This window comes from Gossypium hirsutum, chromosome D02 (genome assembly GCF_007990345.1).
Source record: "Gossypium hirsutum isolate 1008001.06 chromosome D02, Gossypium_hirsutum_v2.1, whole genome shotgun sequence".
Taxonomy (NCBI): Eukaryota; Viridiplantae; Streptophyta; class Magnoliopsida; order Malvales; family Malvaceae; genus Gossypium; species Gossypium hirsutum.
The window spans coordinates 61,093,930-61,113,596 of record NC_053438.1 but is presented as its reverse complement, the minus strand read 5'-3'; the positions used below and the strand labels follow the sequence as shown (position 1 = coordinate 61,113,596).

Here is a 19,667-nt window from a genome sequence, read left to right as displayed (position 1 = left end):
CAATACAATGATATAAAATAAACTAAGCTTAATTAGAAAATACATTTGAGATTTTATCTTAAACTTGATTTTGGATCTTATCGAATTATAAAAGATTATTAATTCCATACTTAATATTAAAAATTTAAGCGTTTTTACTTTTCAATTGTAAAATATTAGAGATTAGTTTAACATTATTTTTGAAAATATCGTGTTTTTTAAATTTAGCTTAAAATCTCAATATTCAGTATTGTAATAAAAAACTGCTTTTGAAAAATAATATCTTCATTTAAAACTTGATGTTGAATTTAAGTGATGTTAAATTTTTTTTTTAACATTACGGTATTTCATATATATATTGTAACTTATTATTAGTATTTTGAAAAGTATTTTTCTATCCGAACATAAAGGTTAAAGATTTTGTTTGAATAATAACAAAAATTGAGATTTAAATATTTTTGTCTTAAACTGAAATTATCAAAATCTCATTATTTATATTAATTATTTAAAATATTGGATTAATTTATATTTTATGTATTATAATATCAAATTATTTAAATATCACTTATCATTAATGGTGTTCATAGATCAGGTTGGATTCAAACCATACTTAAGCATAGTATTACCATACTTTATATTTGCTCAAACTCGACCCAACTTGAAATATGAGAATAAAATTTTGTCTAAGTCCACCTATATATGCAAATGACTAACTCAAGCTCATTTTAGACTTGTTGGTATTATTTTTTTGGATTTCTTAAAAAACATTTATATTTATATTTAATATTTAATAATTTTATATATTTTTCATTTATTAAAACTTTATATATAAGTGATTTAATTTTTTTAATATTTACATTATAATATTACATATTATTATAAGTTTAATTTTAATATGTTACAAATTACATAATATATAATATAATTTATTATAGACATTGAAAATGAGCTGAGTTTTGGTTTTGAATGTTCAAAAAGCCCATACATAATTTAAATAGTCTATTTTTTTTGTCAATAGGCCTAATGTTTTTGTCCAAACCCTTTCAAATTCCGGGTAAGCCTTTGAGCTTGGATGAACAATCCTATCAATGAACAAGTTTATTTATCATTATATTAAATTATTTAAATATCATTTATCATTATATTTGAAAATTTAAACCATTTCGTGTATCACTAAATTTACAACTAATCTAAACTGCTATTTTAAACCATTGACTGAGTTAAGGCTAGTTTAGCATTACTTTTGAGATGTATTTTTAAAAAATACTTTGAAAAAATAATTTTGAGAAGTTTGGTTTAAGATTTTTTTTTGAATAAGTTTGATTTAAGATTTAAGTGTTTAGTATTGCTAACAAAAAGTGTTTTTGATAAATAAAATGTCCATTTTAGATATGCTATTATAAAGTAACAAATTCAAAAAAATGTTCAAATTTGTTAATATTATGATTTTTTAATAAAAATATAAAAAAAATAATTTATTATAACTTGTTAATATTTGAATATATAAGTTATAAAATTTAAATATTTTAAGCAATAATTATTAATTTAATTAGAATATAAACTATATTTTAAATATTTAAATATAACCATTAAATATTTGTAATTAGATATTAACGCATTTGTATTATTTTAAGAAATATTTTTTCTTTTATTTTTATTAATAATTTTATTTTAAAATGTAATTTAAATATATAACCATACTAGATATTAACATAACATAGAAAATATAAACTTAACAAATTAAAATATTACATATATTTGGATTAAAGTTTCAAAAAGGGTTAATATTTATATACCAAATATAAATATTAAAAATTTTACATTAGCATTTGCAATTTAAAATGAATGAAAAATGGGAGGAGAAAAATGGAGTGATGAAAAAGTAATAATGCTTCCAGAAATGCTTTTTGGCTCAAGAAAAACTAAAAATTTTAACTTTTAAGTAAAAGTACTTTTGAAAAGCTACTTATTTCAACTAAAAGTTGCTTGTTTAGTACAATTATTTTTTTCCAAAAGTGCTTTTTTAAGCATTGTTAAACACAATCTTAGTGTCACAAATCAATCAGGTACCAACTCAGGGAAAATTACGAAAATGTTTTTTTTTGTATTTAAAATAAGATTTTAAGAGCAATAAAGAATTTATAGGTGAGATTTTGAACCCATGACATTTGCATCAATAAAATTTTAATTTTATTACTCAACTAAAAGCTTTATCTTAAAAATATTTTGCATATTTTAATTTTATTATGCACACTTTATTACCTTAATCAATTGTATAATTATACTTATTATTATCTGAATTATTGATTGAGTTGGTGCCACGAGTCAGTTGGACATTAACTCAATTAGAGAAATTACTAAACCACCCTTACACGTTTGAAATAAGCTATATTATTACAATAATACTTTTTATTTTTATTTTTACATTTTAATAACATCAATTAAAGATTTCAAATAATAAATTTGAACATAAAAGCTATTTTTGCAATATAACCAATGCTTTATCTTTATTATTTTTGTGTATTTTAGTATTATTTCACAAAAGGTTTTTTTTTACACATTGCATATTTCATTCCGTATATATTATATATATGTTATTGTTATTAGTTTCAAAGTATACAATTTTTTTTATTGTATGTTATTTTAGCTTCAAAGTATATAATTTTTTTATTTTATGTTATTTTTAAACGTACACTTATATTTTAAATATATTGTTTCTACACGCATACATCTGTGATAAAATTTTTAGTACTAATAATATTATTAATTGAGTTAGTGTCATAAGTTAACTCGAAACCAAGATTGATGACAACACTATGATAAACAATTATAGTGCATTTAATATTCTTAATCCGATGTATTTAGGTGTTTAAATTCTGTTTTGCTCACAATTTAATATAATTTTTTTATTTTAATATTGTAGATATTAAGACGTATTTTTGTGTGAAATCATATTAAATTATTTAAATTAACATTTTAAATTTATTTTTTATAACAATGTGAAACTAAAATTAGAAACCATACAAATTAATTTTGGATCCAAGCTATTCGAAAACCCACTAGTGCTTAGTGATTCACTACTCAAAATTTTGATTTTCATCCTACAATATTAGAGGAGGAAAAATGAAAATTACCAAAATTATATCAAACGGGGGAAAAATGAAAACAAAATTGGAATTTTCCTTAATAACGAATTAACGATGTTATTAACCTGAAAAAAATCCCCCAAAATCTATAATTAGTCACCTCAAAGTGTTAAATCTTCGTCGATCACGATCAGCCAAATAAAGAGCGACACTCGATTCTCTCTGAGTTCTATCTCTGTCTCTGGAAACTACAATGTCTTATTATTAATTAAAACCCTAATTCCAGGTATTACTTCCACTTCTTCTGTTCATGTTGATCCCTCAATTTTCCATATGATTTTGCTCGTGGAATCTATGATTTCTAGTAGTAATCCTTTTTTGAACCCTAATTTGTTTTGCTTTTTCGAGAATTTGTAGGTTGAAAACGGATGCGAGACAAAATGAAGGCAGGAAGTGCTGCTAAGTTGATTGTAGATGCGTTGCTGCAGCGGTTTCTTCCTCTAGCTCGTCGCCGAATCGAAACAGCTCAGGCTCAGGTTTTCTTCGCTCGTTATCCTATTAAATCATTCAGTGGCATAATGTTTAATTTTCTTGAATGTTATAGTAATCATGATTCCATGTGTTGGAAATGTGTGTGCCTTTTTTTTCTTGTTTCAACTTCTAAATTATGATGTTTTTCTGTTCTTATTCCGAAAGCCCTTTTATGCTAAAAATGTTAGTGAGGTGGCATTTAGTGTCATTCCTTCTATGGATTTGAATATTAAAGGAGGTCTAAGAGAAATGCAGTTTGTTTATAAATTGAAAATTTGTAAACATCTTTAGATTTTGGTTTGTAAATAGTGTACTGGATATCAATGAGGTCTTCATCTGATAGCATACTTTAGCACTTAGAATGAGTTTGATCAGGAGCTGCTCTTTGTTAATGAATAAAATCTGATGCTAATTGGTTTTGCTTAAGCGAGTTTAGACTAGACTTGGTGGTTTGATGAAGTTAGGGAATTTGCTGACATGTCAGCAGCCAGCTATTTTGCCCCAAGTGGGGGTTGTAAAAAAATTCAGAGAGAGAGAGAGAGAGACTTGGCGACTGCCTAAACTTTGCTAAGGTTATGACAACCATGGTTTTGTAGAAGAGACTGTTCGAGTTTGCTTCTCAGGGTTTTTAGATATTCTCCTTATGTGTTGACCTTTAACGAGCATTTGGTGATTGAACATCTCACTGTTAGAAACATAGATTATTTCTGAATCACTTTAATTTGGTTTGAAAAGATTAGAGGCTCACATCTTTTTGTTTTTGTATTCATCTCTATTCTTTATTTAATCCATTGATCATTCATCTTTAGTAATGGTTTGTTGCCTTGCCATTCAAGAAAGCAATATTCTATTAGGACTTAGGTTCTTGGTGTAATAAAGATAAGTCAAGGAGATAAGGATGATATAGAAAGGTTATCCTTTTTCCATTTAGAAAGATTAGCAGTTTGCTTAAACATAGAATTATCAATTGGGCTGGTTTGGTTGGCTTTGGCTTGGGTTACCTCAGGTTCAAGTCGCTTCAGGTCCAAATTGTTTGGTTCTAAAGTCAAACAAGTTCAATTTCAATGCTGGGTTGTTGATTTCTTTGGTCAAATCAGTTTCTACCTGGTTTGGGTTTGAACAGATTTGATGTTTATTTTCAAGTCAACTTTTGACAGCTCTACTTAAACATATGATGGGGAGCAAGAGTTGGAAAGTTGGTGTGGGAGGCTGCCTCTTGTTTTGTTTGTTTGGAAACTTTAGTAGTAACATATTACCAAAGTATAAACTTGATTACCTTCTTTTAACTAATTAATGGTGATTTTGTCCTTCTGGATCGATGTCTATCCCATTTTATGTTCTTTCCTGTTGTATGTGCAGGATGGACAGTATCTTCGACCATCTGACCCTGCCTATGAGCAGGTGCTAGATTCCTTGGCTATGGTTGCACGACACACACCTGTTCCTCTTCTAGAAGCTCTTCTAAGATGGCGAGAAAGGTTGTATCATTTGCTTCTTTACCATTTCTTTTCCCTTAATACAAACATTCATCTCCAAATGCTCTTTAGTTCTCAATCATGTCTTGAAAATATCTGTCTCCTACATTATTTTTAGCCACTTTAGTTTGATGATAATGAAGGAAGAACAGTAGAGGTTGAGAAGGTATCTTGATAGCCCTAAAAAGTCCGATAAGATGGAAGTTTCTATTGGTCGTGCTTCTATAATTTCTTTGATGTGCAAAGATGCTACTAATATACACTACCAGTTTTCTATCTCCTCAAATTGTTTCTATCACATCAAATTTCAAACAACAAACCGGGCTCATTATCAGGGTTATATCCTGGTTGGTTGTTTGTTATGAAAAACTGTAGTTAAAAATCCTTAATCAATCATCTCTGGTTTTCTCTTAACTGGTGAGAAGTTAATGCCACTCTATGAAGGCACAGAGTCATTGAGTCTAATTGTTTTGCAATTGTAAGATTTCATTTGCTTACTTTTGCTTTGGGATCTTGCTTGCAGTGAATCCCCAAAGGGCGCAAATGATGCATCTACATTCCAAAGAAAGGTTTGTATGCAGTAATAGCTTATAGATTTTATTACATTCAATGGCTTGTGAAGATTGTACTCCCTTCCACCCCCTCCCCCTGGAAAAAGGAAAGTAGTTAAAAAAGGACAATGAAAATAAGTGTTAGACAGAAACCACTCTGAAATGATATTTGCCTTAGTTTTTCTGAATTTGATGATGCTCTTTTTTTTTTCTTTTTTCTTTTTTGCTTAATTCACTATGAGTTGAATGGTGTCTTTCCTTGGTGAGCAGCTTGCTGTCGAGTGCATTTTTTGCTCAGCTTGTATCCGCTTTGTTGAGTGCTGTCCACAAGAGGGACTTACTGGTTTGTTCATTTCCCTGTTTTTTACTTTATTCAATTTTACTTGTTTTTCTCGCAACTGAATGACGAGGTATGCTTTCATTTCAGAGAAGCTTTGGTCTGGTCTTGAAAATTTTGTTTTCGATTGGCTAATTAATGCTGACAGGTAAGGCTGCTAAGGATGAGTCTGGACTGGCTTATATCAAGTTTTAATATTATATATAAATACATCAAATATCACTGCTTGGCCCTTGAAAAATGGACTGAATTTTGAGTCTTAGCATAGTAGTTGATATATATGATACCAAAGTGGTTGATAGTTTTTTTGCTGAACAATTTACTTATGCTGGATGACTGGGTTGAAGTCAATAAATTCGTATTGCAGGGTTGTTAGCCAGGTCGAGTATCCCTCACTAGTTGATTTGCGGGGTCTTCTCCTCGACTTAGTTGCTCAACTCCTGGGTGCCTTATCTCGGATCAGGTAGCTGTGTCGTTATCTGGTGACATTAAAATTTTGACAGAAATGTTGGTGATTTTATACTTGCTATAATGGTTTCTGAATTTTTTACTTTAAGATAGGATATTTTAAACAGCAGTTCATATGATGATGTTTCCCCCTTTCCGTTGGTTGAAAGCATAGGATTTAGATTTTGACAATCTGTAAACCAGAAAATGGTACTGATAATGTTACAACGGGTAATCCTTGTGGCTAAGCCTTGAGAATTTTTTCCCCTTTTCTGTGAAAGATCTTGAAATTTATCTTGGAGGTCTCAAATTTGAGAATTTTGGGTGTGGGTTTTACGATAATGGGATGGGAGTTAACCACCTTCTATCATGTAGTCCTGGGTCCAATACGTCTTTCATGTACTAAAAGGGAAAGGTAATAGTAGTTGATGAAGGGAAGTGTTTCTTGGTGAGCCATTTTGGTTAGCTGTTACTTTTCTCGGGAATCCTATGCATGGAAGTAACATATGGTTTTCACCTAGCTGGGGAATTATATGGCAAATAAACTGAGTTGAACATCTTTTCCTTGTTTCTTTGTCATTCTTCTTTTCCTAGACGTTAATCTTTCTTGTATCAACCTATTTTTATTTTGATGTAACCCGTACAACAGTGAATAACTGAGTTGGGCATCATTCATGGTTTCTCAATCTTTCTTATCATTAAATTAATGCCACAGCTAACTCGTTACTTTCTTTCTCCTCATGGTAATGGTGGAGATGCATCATTTTCCTTCTGTTTATGTCACTGCATTTCATTAAGTGTTACAACATTGAATCCAGATATCATTCATGCTAGTGAGGGAAATAATATGTATAATATTTTAATGGTTTAGTTTGAGAAATAAAGAGATCAACGTTTGTGCGCTTATAAACTATTGCTAGATTTTGAAGAATGCTATTGGTATTTTTTATAGTCTTTGAAAGATGGTGTTATTTTCTTTTCTTGGGGCCTTATTGATGATATTGTTCTCATTTATTTCCGAAGCACTATGCTAATGATATCATTTGAGAAGTTATGTTGGTATAGTGAAAATCTATAAAGCAATTCATTGCGAACAAAGCACAATAGTAAGGACATTTAATTTTTCATGTCTTTTTGTTTGCTTTCTCAAACAAATTTGCAATTTCTGAATCATTCCACAAATTCCTTTTGTGCCTCATATCGTTCCCCTTATTTTTAGCGCCTTTCTGCGTTCTTGTGTGCTATTGTGCTCTCACCCTCTCCTTTCCCTTATGATGGATTTACTACATCTAAAAACCATTTTAAGTATGGGAGATTTAGGGTGTGTGAGTATTAGTTATAAAAAGTTCCACGAGTATTACTGTATTAGTTTTTGTTTTAGTGAAGGGTGTGTTTTATCTCTGGCAAAAGAAAACAAAAAGAATCAGAGAAAACATTTTAAGAGCTTTCAGTGCCACTAGTCCTTGGTCCCTTCAAAAGAGAATTGTTTTTTTAATAGATTATGGGTTCTAGATGCATTTATTTGTTGGCTTCTTAAAGATCTAAGTTAGGGCTGAAAATTTGGTTATAAGTAGGTATAAATGCTCTTTGACATGTCTCCCAAGTTATGGTTTATTCTAGTCGTATGTATATGCATATTCATTCTCTTTCTTTTTCTTTCACAGATTTAGTTCTGTAACTGAGCGCTTTTTCATGGAATTGAATACTCGTCGGATAGACAGTAGTGTTGCCAGAAGTGAGACCCTTAGTGTTATAAATGGGATGCGCTACCTGAAACTAGGGGTATGGAAATGATATGTTTTTATACATTTTTTCCCTTGAAGAAACAGATGTCATGAGGGGCAGTGTATGACACTAGTTTGTTGGCAGGTTAAGACTGAGGGAGGATTGAATGCATCGGCCTCTTTTGTGGCCAAAGCAAACCCTCTTACCCGTGCACCACATAAACGGAAAAGTGAGCTTTACCATGCACTATGCAACATGCTTTCAAGTATCCTAGCACCACTTGCAGATAGTGGGAAGAATCAATGGCCTCCAACTGGTGTAGAGCCAGCACTCACTCTGTGGTATGAAGCTGTTGGGCAAATCAGAGAGAATCTCCTGCATTGGATGGACAAACAGAGCAAACATATTGCTGTAAGAGCATCATTATCTACTCCTAGGAATTTCAAATTTTTTGGGTGTGTTTGAAATGAAAGCATGGAGGTCTGCCTGTAATTTTACTACATGGCAGAGAAAAAGGAACACTCACTACATAATAAATATATATTATTTATTATTGTTCAAAATTCTGAACAGGACAACTGACTAATCTTTAATCAAATGCCTGTAGGGCTTACAATGGCAAAATTTAAATTCTTCTCTTGATATAAAATCGAAATTGTTATTTAGTAAAAGAGATATTACAGTGTTAAACTTTGTTTTGATTCCACTTTACTATTGATAGATCTTAGGATTTTCTTCTTTATTAGGCAGTAAAAAAGTTTAGAAGGAAACTCGTGAATGAATTTCCAAAGGAAGAGAAAACCTAAGGTTTTTTTCCTGAGTTCCTCATGTAAAGAGCAGTCACATTCTCCTTTTGTCTCAACTAAATTGTCACAATTGACTTTCTGTCAAATATTTTAAACTTTGACCTCTATTTTAATGAATTAAATTTTATAAAAAATATAAGAAAAACTACTTCATTTGAAGTTTGTTAAAAATATTTTTTTTTCAAATTTTTATCAACACTAATAAATGTAAAATAATAAGTCAAAAGTCAAAATTTGACAAGTTAATTGGGGCGGAGTAGCTTTTATTTCATTTGAAAGATACTCTTACTTCTTTCCCCACAAAGTTCATGGTAGACAATGAAAGTATAAAATTAGTTATTTTTAAATTTCAATGCTTGGCTAAAGTGAAAGAGTAAAGTTCACTAAGCCTCTCAATTGGGTTTACTACATGTATATTTCTTTTTATTTCATTTGAGCAGAAAGAATTTTACAAGTATGTGAAACAAGTCAATAGGTTCTCGCTATCTGTTACTTTGTCAAATGGAAAATGAAAATGATAGAGACCTATAATTTTTTTCTCATTAAGCTTGGTCTCATCTCATGCTTCTTATTGACATTTTTATCTAAGAGTTGATTAGATGTTTGATGATATGAACCATTGGTAATGTATTTGACTGTTAGAACTGGAGGTTTGAGAGTACGAGTGAAACGAAATCATTCAGGATGCATGATTATCCTATCAAATTTTAGTTACTGCATATTGGATCGTGACAGTTTCTGTTCATTAGCATGCCTAGATGCCATAACAACTTTTCTTCCTTTATTTTTTTTACTTATGATTTATTTTTGTTTTTCATGAACCTAGTTTCAATTCATGCTTGTCCATATTTAGTTTAGAATGTGACATTTCTATTTTAAAAGTACTCTTCCTTATATTTTCGAATGATTTTTCTTGATCACTGAAGTTTGAACACAGATGGTACATGATAATATTGCCATCCTGTTCCTAGGATGATAATATCCTTTATATTTTTCAAGTTTTTAGTGGACATGACAATCAAACACTGTCTTCAGTTTTCTTGTATGTTTCTCTAAATCAAATTTATCTTCTCTCTCACATAAAAATTCTCTGTATTAGGTTGGTTATCCTTTGGTGACTCTTCTTCTCTGTCTTGGTGATCCACAAATATTCCAGGGCAACTTAAGCTCTCACATGGAGCAACTCTACAAGCTTCTTCGAGTATGTTTCCTTACATATATAGTTGGGGCCCTGGGTAATGGACATATCACACATATGGTCACCTGGTTGACTTTGACAAGTCCTCTTAAGCTTTTACCCCCTGGTTTTTTTGTGGGCCCTGACCTCTGATCATATTTACAAGTTTCCATTTCAACTTATAACAAAGCATCTGGTGCTATTTATGCAGGACAAGAATCATCGTTTCATGGCTTTAGACTGTCTTCATAGAGTTTTGAGATTCTATTTGAGTGTTCATGCAGCTAACCAACCCCCAAATCGTATATGGGATTACCTTGATAGTGTTACTTCCCAACTCTTAACAGTTTTGAGGAAAGGAATGCTAACTCAAGATGTACAGCATGATAAACTGGTAGAATTCTGTGTGACTATAGCAGAACATAACCTTGATTTTGCCATGAACCATATGATCTTAGAATTGCTGAAGCAAGATAGCCCAAGTGAAGCAAAAGTTATTGGTTTGCGTGCTTTGCTTGCCATTGTTATGTCTCCTTCAAGTGAGCGTGTTGGCTTGGAAATATTTAAAGGTAATTGATAACTGGTTTAAAATGCAAATAATTGTCATATGTTTCATGCGAATCACTATCCTATTTATTTGTATGAGCAGGTCATGATATTGGTCACTACATACCTAAAGTAAAGGCTGCAATTGAGTCTATATTAAGGTCCTGCAATAGGACATATAGCCTGGCTCTTCTGACTTCTTCAAGGACAACAATAGGTAATTCCGACCCTAAAATTAACTTTGAATTTTGACTGCTTATCAGATGAAGTGAAAAGGGTCTTAAGTTTTTGTATTTTTCTTATTATTTGTTTATGGATCAGTCAAGCACCTGTATTCCAATGTTTTAATGGCTGAGTAACTTTAAGATAAAAATACTTGTGTGCATAAAAATTCCTTGCTCTGTTATTGTCATTCTATGAATTTACTTGTTTAATCTTGGGTTGAAGACGTACAAATCTTGAATTGTGAGAATTGTCTGTGAAAACAGCCTCAGTTTAATGTAAGGCAGTAATTTGATCACGTATGAAACTACATTGAACTAGTTGGATTTTGTTTTCTTTTGGAAAAATTAGGCATGAAGATATGCCCTTATGTGTTTTTGCTACTGTTTTTGCTGAAATCAGTTGCCTCAACCAAGCTGATTTAAGGCAGCTTGAATCTATTGTCAAAGGTACCATTTGCTCATCTTCTAGGTCCTCTTTGGGGTTATTTTTCTTCAAACTCTCTAGTAGAGATGGCAAGATAACTCATGAGAAGATATTAGAGATGGCCAATTTTACGTCGTGTTAAGATTGAAATAATCAAAGGCTAATTGATTCAGTTAAGTGACTTCCGTTCTCTGTAGTCTAGAACCTTTACCAGTTATTTGCAATTGGAAGAATTTCTTCTTCTATATGTTGACGAAATTAGAATGAGAACCAATTGTAAATCTGGCGATGGGACATTTTACTAGAATTAAGATATTCTGTGTTCTAAACGAAAGTGTGAATTCTGTTATTGTACTCATCTGCTGTGAAAGAAATATCTCTATTTTACATTTTTTACTCGGAGCATCTGTAGAGTGTCTTCTTTATTGAAGATCTATTGCTGCTATAAATGCTAGGTTTTCACTTTTCACATCCATTTACCTCTTATCTGGATGCAAGGGCACTTGACATTTGAATTCTATGCTTTCCAGATGCTGTAACCAAAGAAAAGTCTCAAGGATATTTGTTCCGGTCAGTGCTGAAGTGCATACCTTACCTAATTGAAGAAGTTGGCCGAAGCGATAAGATAACTGAAATAATACCTCAACATGGGATAAGCATTGATCCTGGTGTTCGTGAGGAAGCAGTTCAGGTACTGAATCGGATTGTTAGGTACCTTCCTCATCGTCGCTTTGCAGCTATGAGAGGAATGGCCAACTTCATTCTCCGATTACCTGATGAATTCCCTCTTTTGATTCAAACATCATTGGGGCGACTGTTAGAACTTATGCGTTTTTGGAGAGCTTGTCTTATTGATGATAAACTGGCACAAGATGCTCAAGATCCAAAGCAGATGGTGCAGCAAAACATTGGATTCAAGAAGTCTTCTTTCCATCAATCAGGGGATGCTATTGAGTTTCGTGCATCAGAGATAGATGCAGTTGGCCTCATCTTCCTTAGCTCCGTGGATAGCCAAATTCGTCACACAGCATTGGAGTTATTGCGCTGTGTACGAGCCTTAAGGAATGACATACGAGACCTTACACTTTCCAAGCAGCCAGAACATAGCATAAGATACGAAGCCGAACCTATATTTATAATTGATGTGCTGGAAGAACATGGGGTGGGCTATATTTATCTTATGATTTCCTGTATATGAATTATTCTTTTCAACTTTTCTATGAAATGTGATGTATTCTGAATTTAAAACTAAATATTGCAGGAGGACATAGTTCAGAGTTGTTACTGGGACTCTGGTCGTCTGTTTGATTACAGACGAGAATCTGATACAATTCCTCCCGAGGTGACTCTTCAGTCTATAATATTTGAGAGTCCTGATAAGAACAGGTGGGCAAGGTGTCTTAGTGAGCTCGTCAAATATGCAGCTGAACTTTGCCCAAGCTCAGTTCAAGATGCAAAGTACGTGCAATAAGATAATTATGAATAATTGTTACATGTCTTTGCCAAGTAATATTTTTTGTTATAATATATGTTTTGCATATAATTGATTGGATGTTCTCATTGTTTTATCTTTAAGCATATAAACATGCTGATTCAATGTGGTTAGTTGATGGTAGCTTTATGTTTGTTAAATGAGCTAGATACTTGATGGGTAATTTAGCATTTATGCAATTTGCTTTTGAAAATGAGGAAATTGCCAAAGAATAAATGGTTAGTGTAGAGTACGGTGAACATGGATTTTTGTTGGAAATTGCTTTTACTCTTGTTCTTCTTTGATGCCAAATGGAATAAACAGGAAGTTATTAATTACTATTTGTTTTCAAATAAAATTTTTGTGCTTAATTAGTTTTAAGAGCAAAGAATTCATTGGTCCTCTTCTAACCCGTTACGATTTGGCAGGCTGGAGGTTTTAAATCGTCTTGCTCATATTACACCTGCTGAGTTAGGTGGAAAAGCTAATCAGTCTCAAGATGTAGATAACAAACTGGATCAGTGGCTCATGTATGCAATGTTTGTATGTTCATGTCCACCAGATAATAAGGAATCTGGGAGTGTATCTGCAACCAGAGACCTTTACCATCTTATTTTTCCCTCTCTGAGATCTGGATCAGAAGCACACATTGTAAGTATATGTTAATGAGTTCATTCTATTTTATTTGAGTTTAATGCATATATGATGTTAGTACAACAATCATGAGACACTTTTTCTGCTAGAACATGAGAAATTGGGTTTAGTGCAATCTGTATGCTTTTGCTTGTAATACAGTTCCACTAGCTCCTGTCAATTGTTTGGACTGTTTCACTGGGATTGTGATTTATCAATGTTAATGGCTACAATGAAAAGAGTTTCTTGGTAGGTTTTTCATATGTAAAAGAATTATTGATGATGCACAGAGGAGATAGGGTGATGGTAATTTTGAATTCCATTTAATTCTTTTCTTCCAATTTCAAAAGCTGAGCTGTCAGATCTATCCAAAATTAGGTGTTTTGGTTTCACTCTTAATAGAATACAAAGAAATTGAAAGAATCCTAGGAGTTTTTATAATGCCATTTCATGGTTGCTCATTGGCTGCCTTGAACATTATTACTTGTGTCATAAATGCTTTCGCTTTTCCTGATTCTTATGGTAGATGACAAATTGCTTAGGGCTGCTTTATTTTTATTCTTAATGGGAGGCAACATGAGAATATTATGATGAACCCTATTATTTGTGATTAAAGAGAATGATGTTTGTGTACTTTCATGTATCCTAATAAAATACTTGATATTATGCACTCATATGCATAGATGATGGACAGACTGATATATATGTCCAACTGATTACACCGGTACTTAATGCTAAATAAAATTCTACTTACGTTGTCTATTGGTGGATTGGGTGTATCTTGGGGCTGGCTCCTTGGGGGGTTGGGGGGCATCATGGTTTTAAGAGGTATACCCTGAACCTATAATCCTGCATAACATTAGAACTTTTGGATAGAAGTTGTCTGAGTCTCAGATAATTATACTGCATCTTTGCTTTAGGGCTCTCATTTCTATCTTGAGTGTAAAATTGATTTGTTTTCTTTTGGTGATTTAGCATGCTGCCACCATGGCTCTTGGGCACTCACACCTGGAATCTTGTGAGATAATGTTTAGTGAACTCACATCTTTTGTTGAGGAGCTTTCTTCTGAAACAGAGGGAAAACCAAAGTGGAAGGTATTTCTATTGTCTACTTGCTTCCATACATCTTTTTTTTTGTTTGTTTGGTTCATTTCATGGAGGTCGGTTATTATTTGGACCTCTTTCTTAATATTTTACCTAGAGCATCTTTTTCCTCTTTGTGGTTTTTTATTTAAGTGATGCTGTTCCAAGGTAAAGAGCCATCCAACTTGAGCTGAAATCTATTTTCATTCAATCCACAAATAAAAGACATTCTTCTTTTATGAATAGATAGATTGATTCCAAATTTTTGTACTCATCCCTTTGAATGCAGAGTCAAAAACAGACACGCCGTGAGGATCTTCGAGTCCATATTGCTAATATTTATCGCAATGTTGCTGAGAATATTTGGCCAGGATTCTTGGGTCGAAAGCCTGTATTCCGTCGCCATTATCTGAGGTTTATTGAAGACACAACTAAATATATTACAGCAGCATCTGCTGATAGTTTTCAAGAAACACAACCACTACGCTATGCACTTGCTTCTGTTTTACGATCTCTGGCACCTGAATTTGTAGATTCAAAATCAGAGCGATTTGATCTTAGAAACCGGAAGAAACTTTTTGATCTTCTTCTATCTTGGTGTGATGACTTAGGAAGTACATGGGGACAGGATGGTGTTAGTGACTATCGACGTGAAGTTGAACGTTATAAGACTTCGCAACACAGATCAAAGGATTCTGTGGACAAAATTTCATTTGACAAAGAATTGAGTGAACAAGTTGAGGCAATCCAGTGGGCCTCAATGACTGCAATGGCTTCACTATTGTATGGGCCTTGTTTTGATGACAATGCAAGAAAAATGAGTGGCAGGGTTATATTTTGGATTAATAGTTTATTCAATGAGCCTGCTCCTAAGGCCCCATATGGTTACTCGCCAGTTGACCCGAGAACCCTGTCTTATTCCAAATACACAGGAGGGCGTGGAGCCGCTGGTCATGATAGGCATAAAGGTGGGCATCATCGTGTTGCCTTAGCAAAATTAGCTTTGAAAATCTTCTTCTTACAAATTTGGATCTGTTTCCTGCTTGCATTGATCAGGTATGTTGATATCGTCACCTTTATCCTGACAAACAAGAAATGCATTACAAATATGAAGTGAATGTGTGATTGTTGGATCTGTCAGTATTGCAGTAGTAAAATACCATTTTAAGCTTCTAATACTGTAGTCTGATGATACCTATGCTAGATTTACAGATCTTCTAAGCAAAAAAAAAAAAATGTAGGGAGTTTGGTAAGTTTTTTCTGTTGAATAATTATTTAAACAAAAATTTAAAATCCTTTTCCTATTTCTGCAACTTTCTGTGTGGTGGTTCCTTGCATCCCAGCTTCGGTGGTATACATAAATTTTGGGTTTCTTCTTTTCCTACACATTTCTCTTTTGGTTTGTAGAATGCCGCAATGTCCTTTTTCATTGACTGGATTTTTGTATTTAATCATTGCACTTTTTGAGGAACTAATTAACTTTATGATTTTCAGTGCTATTACTCTGATCCTGCTATAGCTGATGGCTACTTCAGCATACTGGCTGAGGTTTACATGAGACAAGAGATACCAAAATGTGAAATTCAGAGGCTCTTGAGCCTGATCCTCTACAAGGTAGTGGACCCATCTAGACAAATTCGTGATGACGCCCTTCAGATGCTTGAGACGCTCTCTATCCGCGAATGGGCAGAAGATGGCATGGAAGGCTCAGGTAGCTATCGAGCTGCTGTTGTTGGTAATCTCCCTGATTCCTACCAGCAGTTTCAGTATAAGCTCTCATGCAAATTAGCCAAAGATCACCCTGAATTGAGCCAACTCCTCTGTGAAGAGATAATGCAGAGACAACTTGATGCTGTTGATATCATTGCACAGCATCAGGTATTAACCTGTATGGCTCCATGGATCGAAAACCTGAACTTTTGGAAACTTAAGGACTCTGGTTGGAGTGAAAGATTATTAAAAAGTCTTTATTACGTGACATGGAGGCATGGAGATCAGTTTCCTGATGAAATCGAGAAGCTTTGGAGCACTATTGCCAGCAAGCCCCGGAACATTAGTCCAGTTTTAGATTTCTTGATTACCAAAGGAATTGAGGATTTTGATTCAAATGCATCTGCTGAAATAAGTGGTGCTTTTGCCACATATTTCTCAGTTGCCAAGCGAGTTAGCCTGTATCTAGCACGTATATGTCCACAACGCACCATTGATCACCTAGTTTACCAACTATCTCAGCGGATGCTGGAAGATAGCATTGAACCAATTGGGACAGCTGCAAACAAGGGTGATGCCAATGGAAATTTCATTTTGGAATTTTCTCAGGGGCCGGCAGCAGCCCAGATTGCATCTGTTGCAGACAGCCAGCCACATATGTCACCATTACTTGTCCGGGGTTCACTTGATGGTCCATTGAGAAATACTAGTGGAAGCCTGAGTTGGCGTACTGCTGGTGTTACTGGCCGAAGCGCCTCAGGCCCTCTAAGTCCAATGCCCCCAGAATTAAACATTGTTCCTGTAACTGCAGGCAGGTCAGGTCAGTTGCTTCCAGCTTTGGTAAACATGTCAGGGCCTTTAATGGGGGTTCGAAGTTCCACTGGAAGTTTACGGAGCCGCCATGTTTCCCGAGACAGTGGAGACTACCTGATTGACACGCCAAATTCTGGTGAAGATATCTTGCATTCTGCGGTTGGTATGCATGGTGTCAATGCTAAAGAACTTCAGTCAGCTTTGCAAGGGCACCAGCAGCACTCACTTACTCGTGCAGATATAGCATTGATTCTACTGGCAGAAATTGCATACGAGAATGATGAAGACTTTCGAGAGCACTTACCTCTGCTCTTTCACGTAACATTTGTTTCAATGGACAGCTCTGAGGATATTGTACTGGAGCACTGCCAACATTTACTTGTTAATCTACTATACTCACTTGCAGGTCGGCACTTGGAGCTGTATGAGGTTGAAAGCAGTGATGGAGAGAACAAGCAACAGGTTGTTAGTCTGATCAAGTATGTTCAGTCAAAACGGGGGAGCATGATGTGGGAGAATGAGGACCCTACAGTTACAAGGACTGAGCTTCCTAGTGCTGCACTTCTTTCTGCCCTTGTTCAGAGTATGGTTGATGCAATCTTCTTCCAAGGAGATCTTCGTGAGACCTGGGGTGTTGAGGCACTCAAATGGGCTATGGAGTGCACGTCAAGACACCTTGCTTGTCGTTCTCACCAGATATATCGTGCATTACGGCCTAGTGTTACAAGTGATACATGTGTGCTACTCCTTCGTTGTCTACATAGATGCTTGGGAAATCCAATGCCTCCTGTTCTGGGCTTTATCATGGAAATTTTACTGACATTGCAAGTGATGGTTGAGAACATGGAGCCAGAAAAGGTGATACTCTACCCACAACTCTTTTGGGGTTGTGTGGCAATGATGCACACAGATTTCGTTCATGTCTACTGCCAGGTTCTGGAGCTTTTCTCACGTGTGATTGACCGTCTATCATTCCGGGACAGAACAATTGAGAATGTCCTCCTTTCCAGCATGCCTCGAGATGAGCTTGATAGTGGCGATATTGGGGACCTTCAGCGTATGGAATCTAGGGGCTATGACTTTCCGGTAACCAGTGGCAATCTGCCTGCATTTGAAGGAGTGCAGCCTCTTGTGCTTAAAGGACTCATGTCCACTGTTAGTCATGGTGTAGCCATTGAGGTCCTCTCTCGTATCACAGTGCACTCGTGTGACTCCATTTTTGGGGATCGTGAGACTAGGCTTCTGATGCACATTACAGGATTACTACCCTGGCTTTGCTTACAGCTCAGCAAAGATCCATTGGTGTGCCCAGCTTCACCACTCCAGCAACAGCACCACAAAGCCTGCTTTGTTGCTGCCAACATCGCAATTTGGTGTCGAGCAGAATCATTGGATGAATTAGCTACTGTGTTCATGGCTTACTCCGGAGGTGAGATCACAAGCATTGATAATCTCCTGGCCTGCGTCTCACCATTGTTGTGCAATGAATGGTTCCCTAAGCACTCAGCTCTGGCTTTTGGACACTTGTTACGGCTACTGGAGAGAGGTCCAGTTGAATATCAACGAGTAATATTGCTCATGCTTAAGGCATTGCTCCAGCACACTCCCATGGATTCGGCTCAGAGCCCACACATGTATGCTATTGTATCCCAGCTAGTGGAGAGCACTTTGTGTTGGGAGGCACTAAGTGTATTAGAAGCTCTATTGCAGAGCTGTAGCTCATTGACTGGTTCACACCCGCACGAGTCTGGGTCATTTGAAAATGGGACAGATGAAAAGATGCTAGCTCCCCAGACCTCATTTAAGGCACGAAGTGGGCCACTACAGTATGCTTTAGGATCAGGTTTCGGGATAGGTTCAACATCAGCTCCACAAGCAGTTCCCAACGAGTCAGGTACAACACCTAGAGAGGTGGCTTTGCAAAATACTCGTTTGATCCTCGGGCGGGTGCTCGATAGCTGTGCCCTGGGTCGAAGAAGGGAATATAGAAGGCTGGTGCCTTTCGTGACCACAATTGGAAACCCATGACCTACTGGCTTTGCATATGTTTCAACTTTTCTCATTTTCTTTTTTGTTGTACCTTCAGCTTTAATTCAAATGCTGTTCATTGTAAAAAAAGGCATCATAAAGAACTGTTAATTGTAGAATATTTTAGGGAAGAAGGGCAAACCATTGCAGATGCCTTGAGGTTAATGCCTTGTGTCCATCCATCAGTTTCATGTATAATTTATATGCTATATAATCCCGTCCCATTCTTATATGATAGCCACGATGACATGAATAATCATGGTAATGGAAAAATGGGTTAATATGTAAATATATAATTTTGCTAAAACTTTGATTAATTGTGTGCAAAAAAAAAATCCATTAATTGTAATATAATTTTCTTTACCTTTTGTTTCACACAACTTTTCTCTCCAATTCGTCTGGGCCAAGGGTTTTATCCTTTTTAACTTTAAAAAAAAAAAGGTTAAACTTGCAATTCATTGAAATTGTTATCCAATAATTTGATGTAATTACTGCAAGGAAAAAAACAGTCAACTAATTAATATAAATCCCTTTAAATAAACTAATTAATATAAATTTAGATAAACACTTTTAGTTTGATTTGTTTAGAAAAATGGGTGGACTTAGTTGTATTAAATAAGT

General features: G+C 34.5%; 1 protein-coding gene across 1 annotated transcript; it reads left to right on the top strand.

The window, feature by feature from the left end:
- Positions 1 to 3,025: 3,025 nt before the first annotated feature.
- Positions 3,026 to 19,276, top strand: LOC107909671 (cell polarity protein mor2-like). Its single transcript, XM_016837286.2, is given in 19 exon segments — positions 3,026 to 3,351; positions 3,483 to 3,601; positions 4,956 to 5,074; positions 5,595 to 5,640; positions 5,893 to 5,965; positions 6,050 to 6,107; positions 6,327 to 6,422; positions 8,071 to 8,188; positions 8,276 to 8,542; positions 10,037 to 10,138; positions 10,326 to 10,683; positions 10,764 to 10,877; positions 11,839 to 12,470; positions 12,570 to 12,766; positions 13,208 to 13,430; positions 14,388 to 14,507; positions 14,785 to 15,499; positions 15,502 to 15,551; positions 15,990 to 19,276. Coding segments are annotated over 18 exon segments (6,453 nt in total). The 5' UTR covers positions 3,026 to 3,351; positions 3,483 to 3,493; the 3' UTR covers positions 19,047 to 19,276.
- The last annotated feature ends 391 nt before the right edge of the window (positions 19,277 to 19,667 follow it).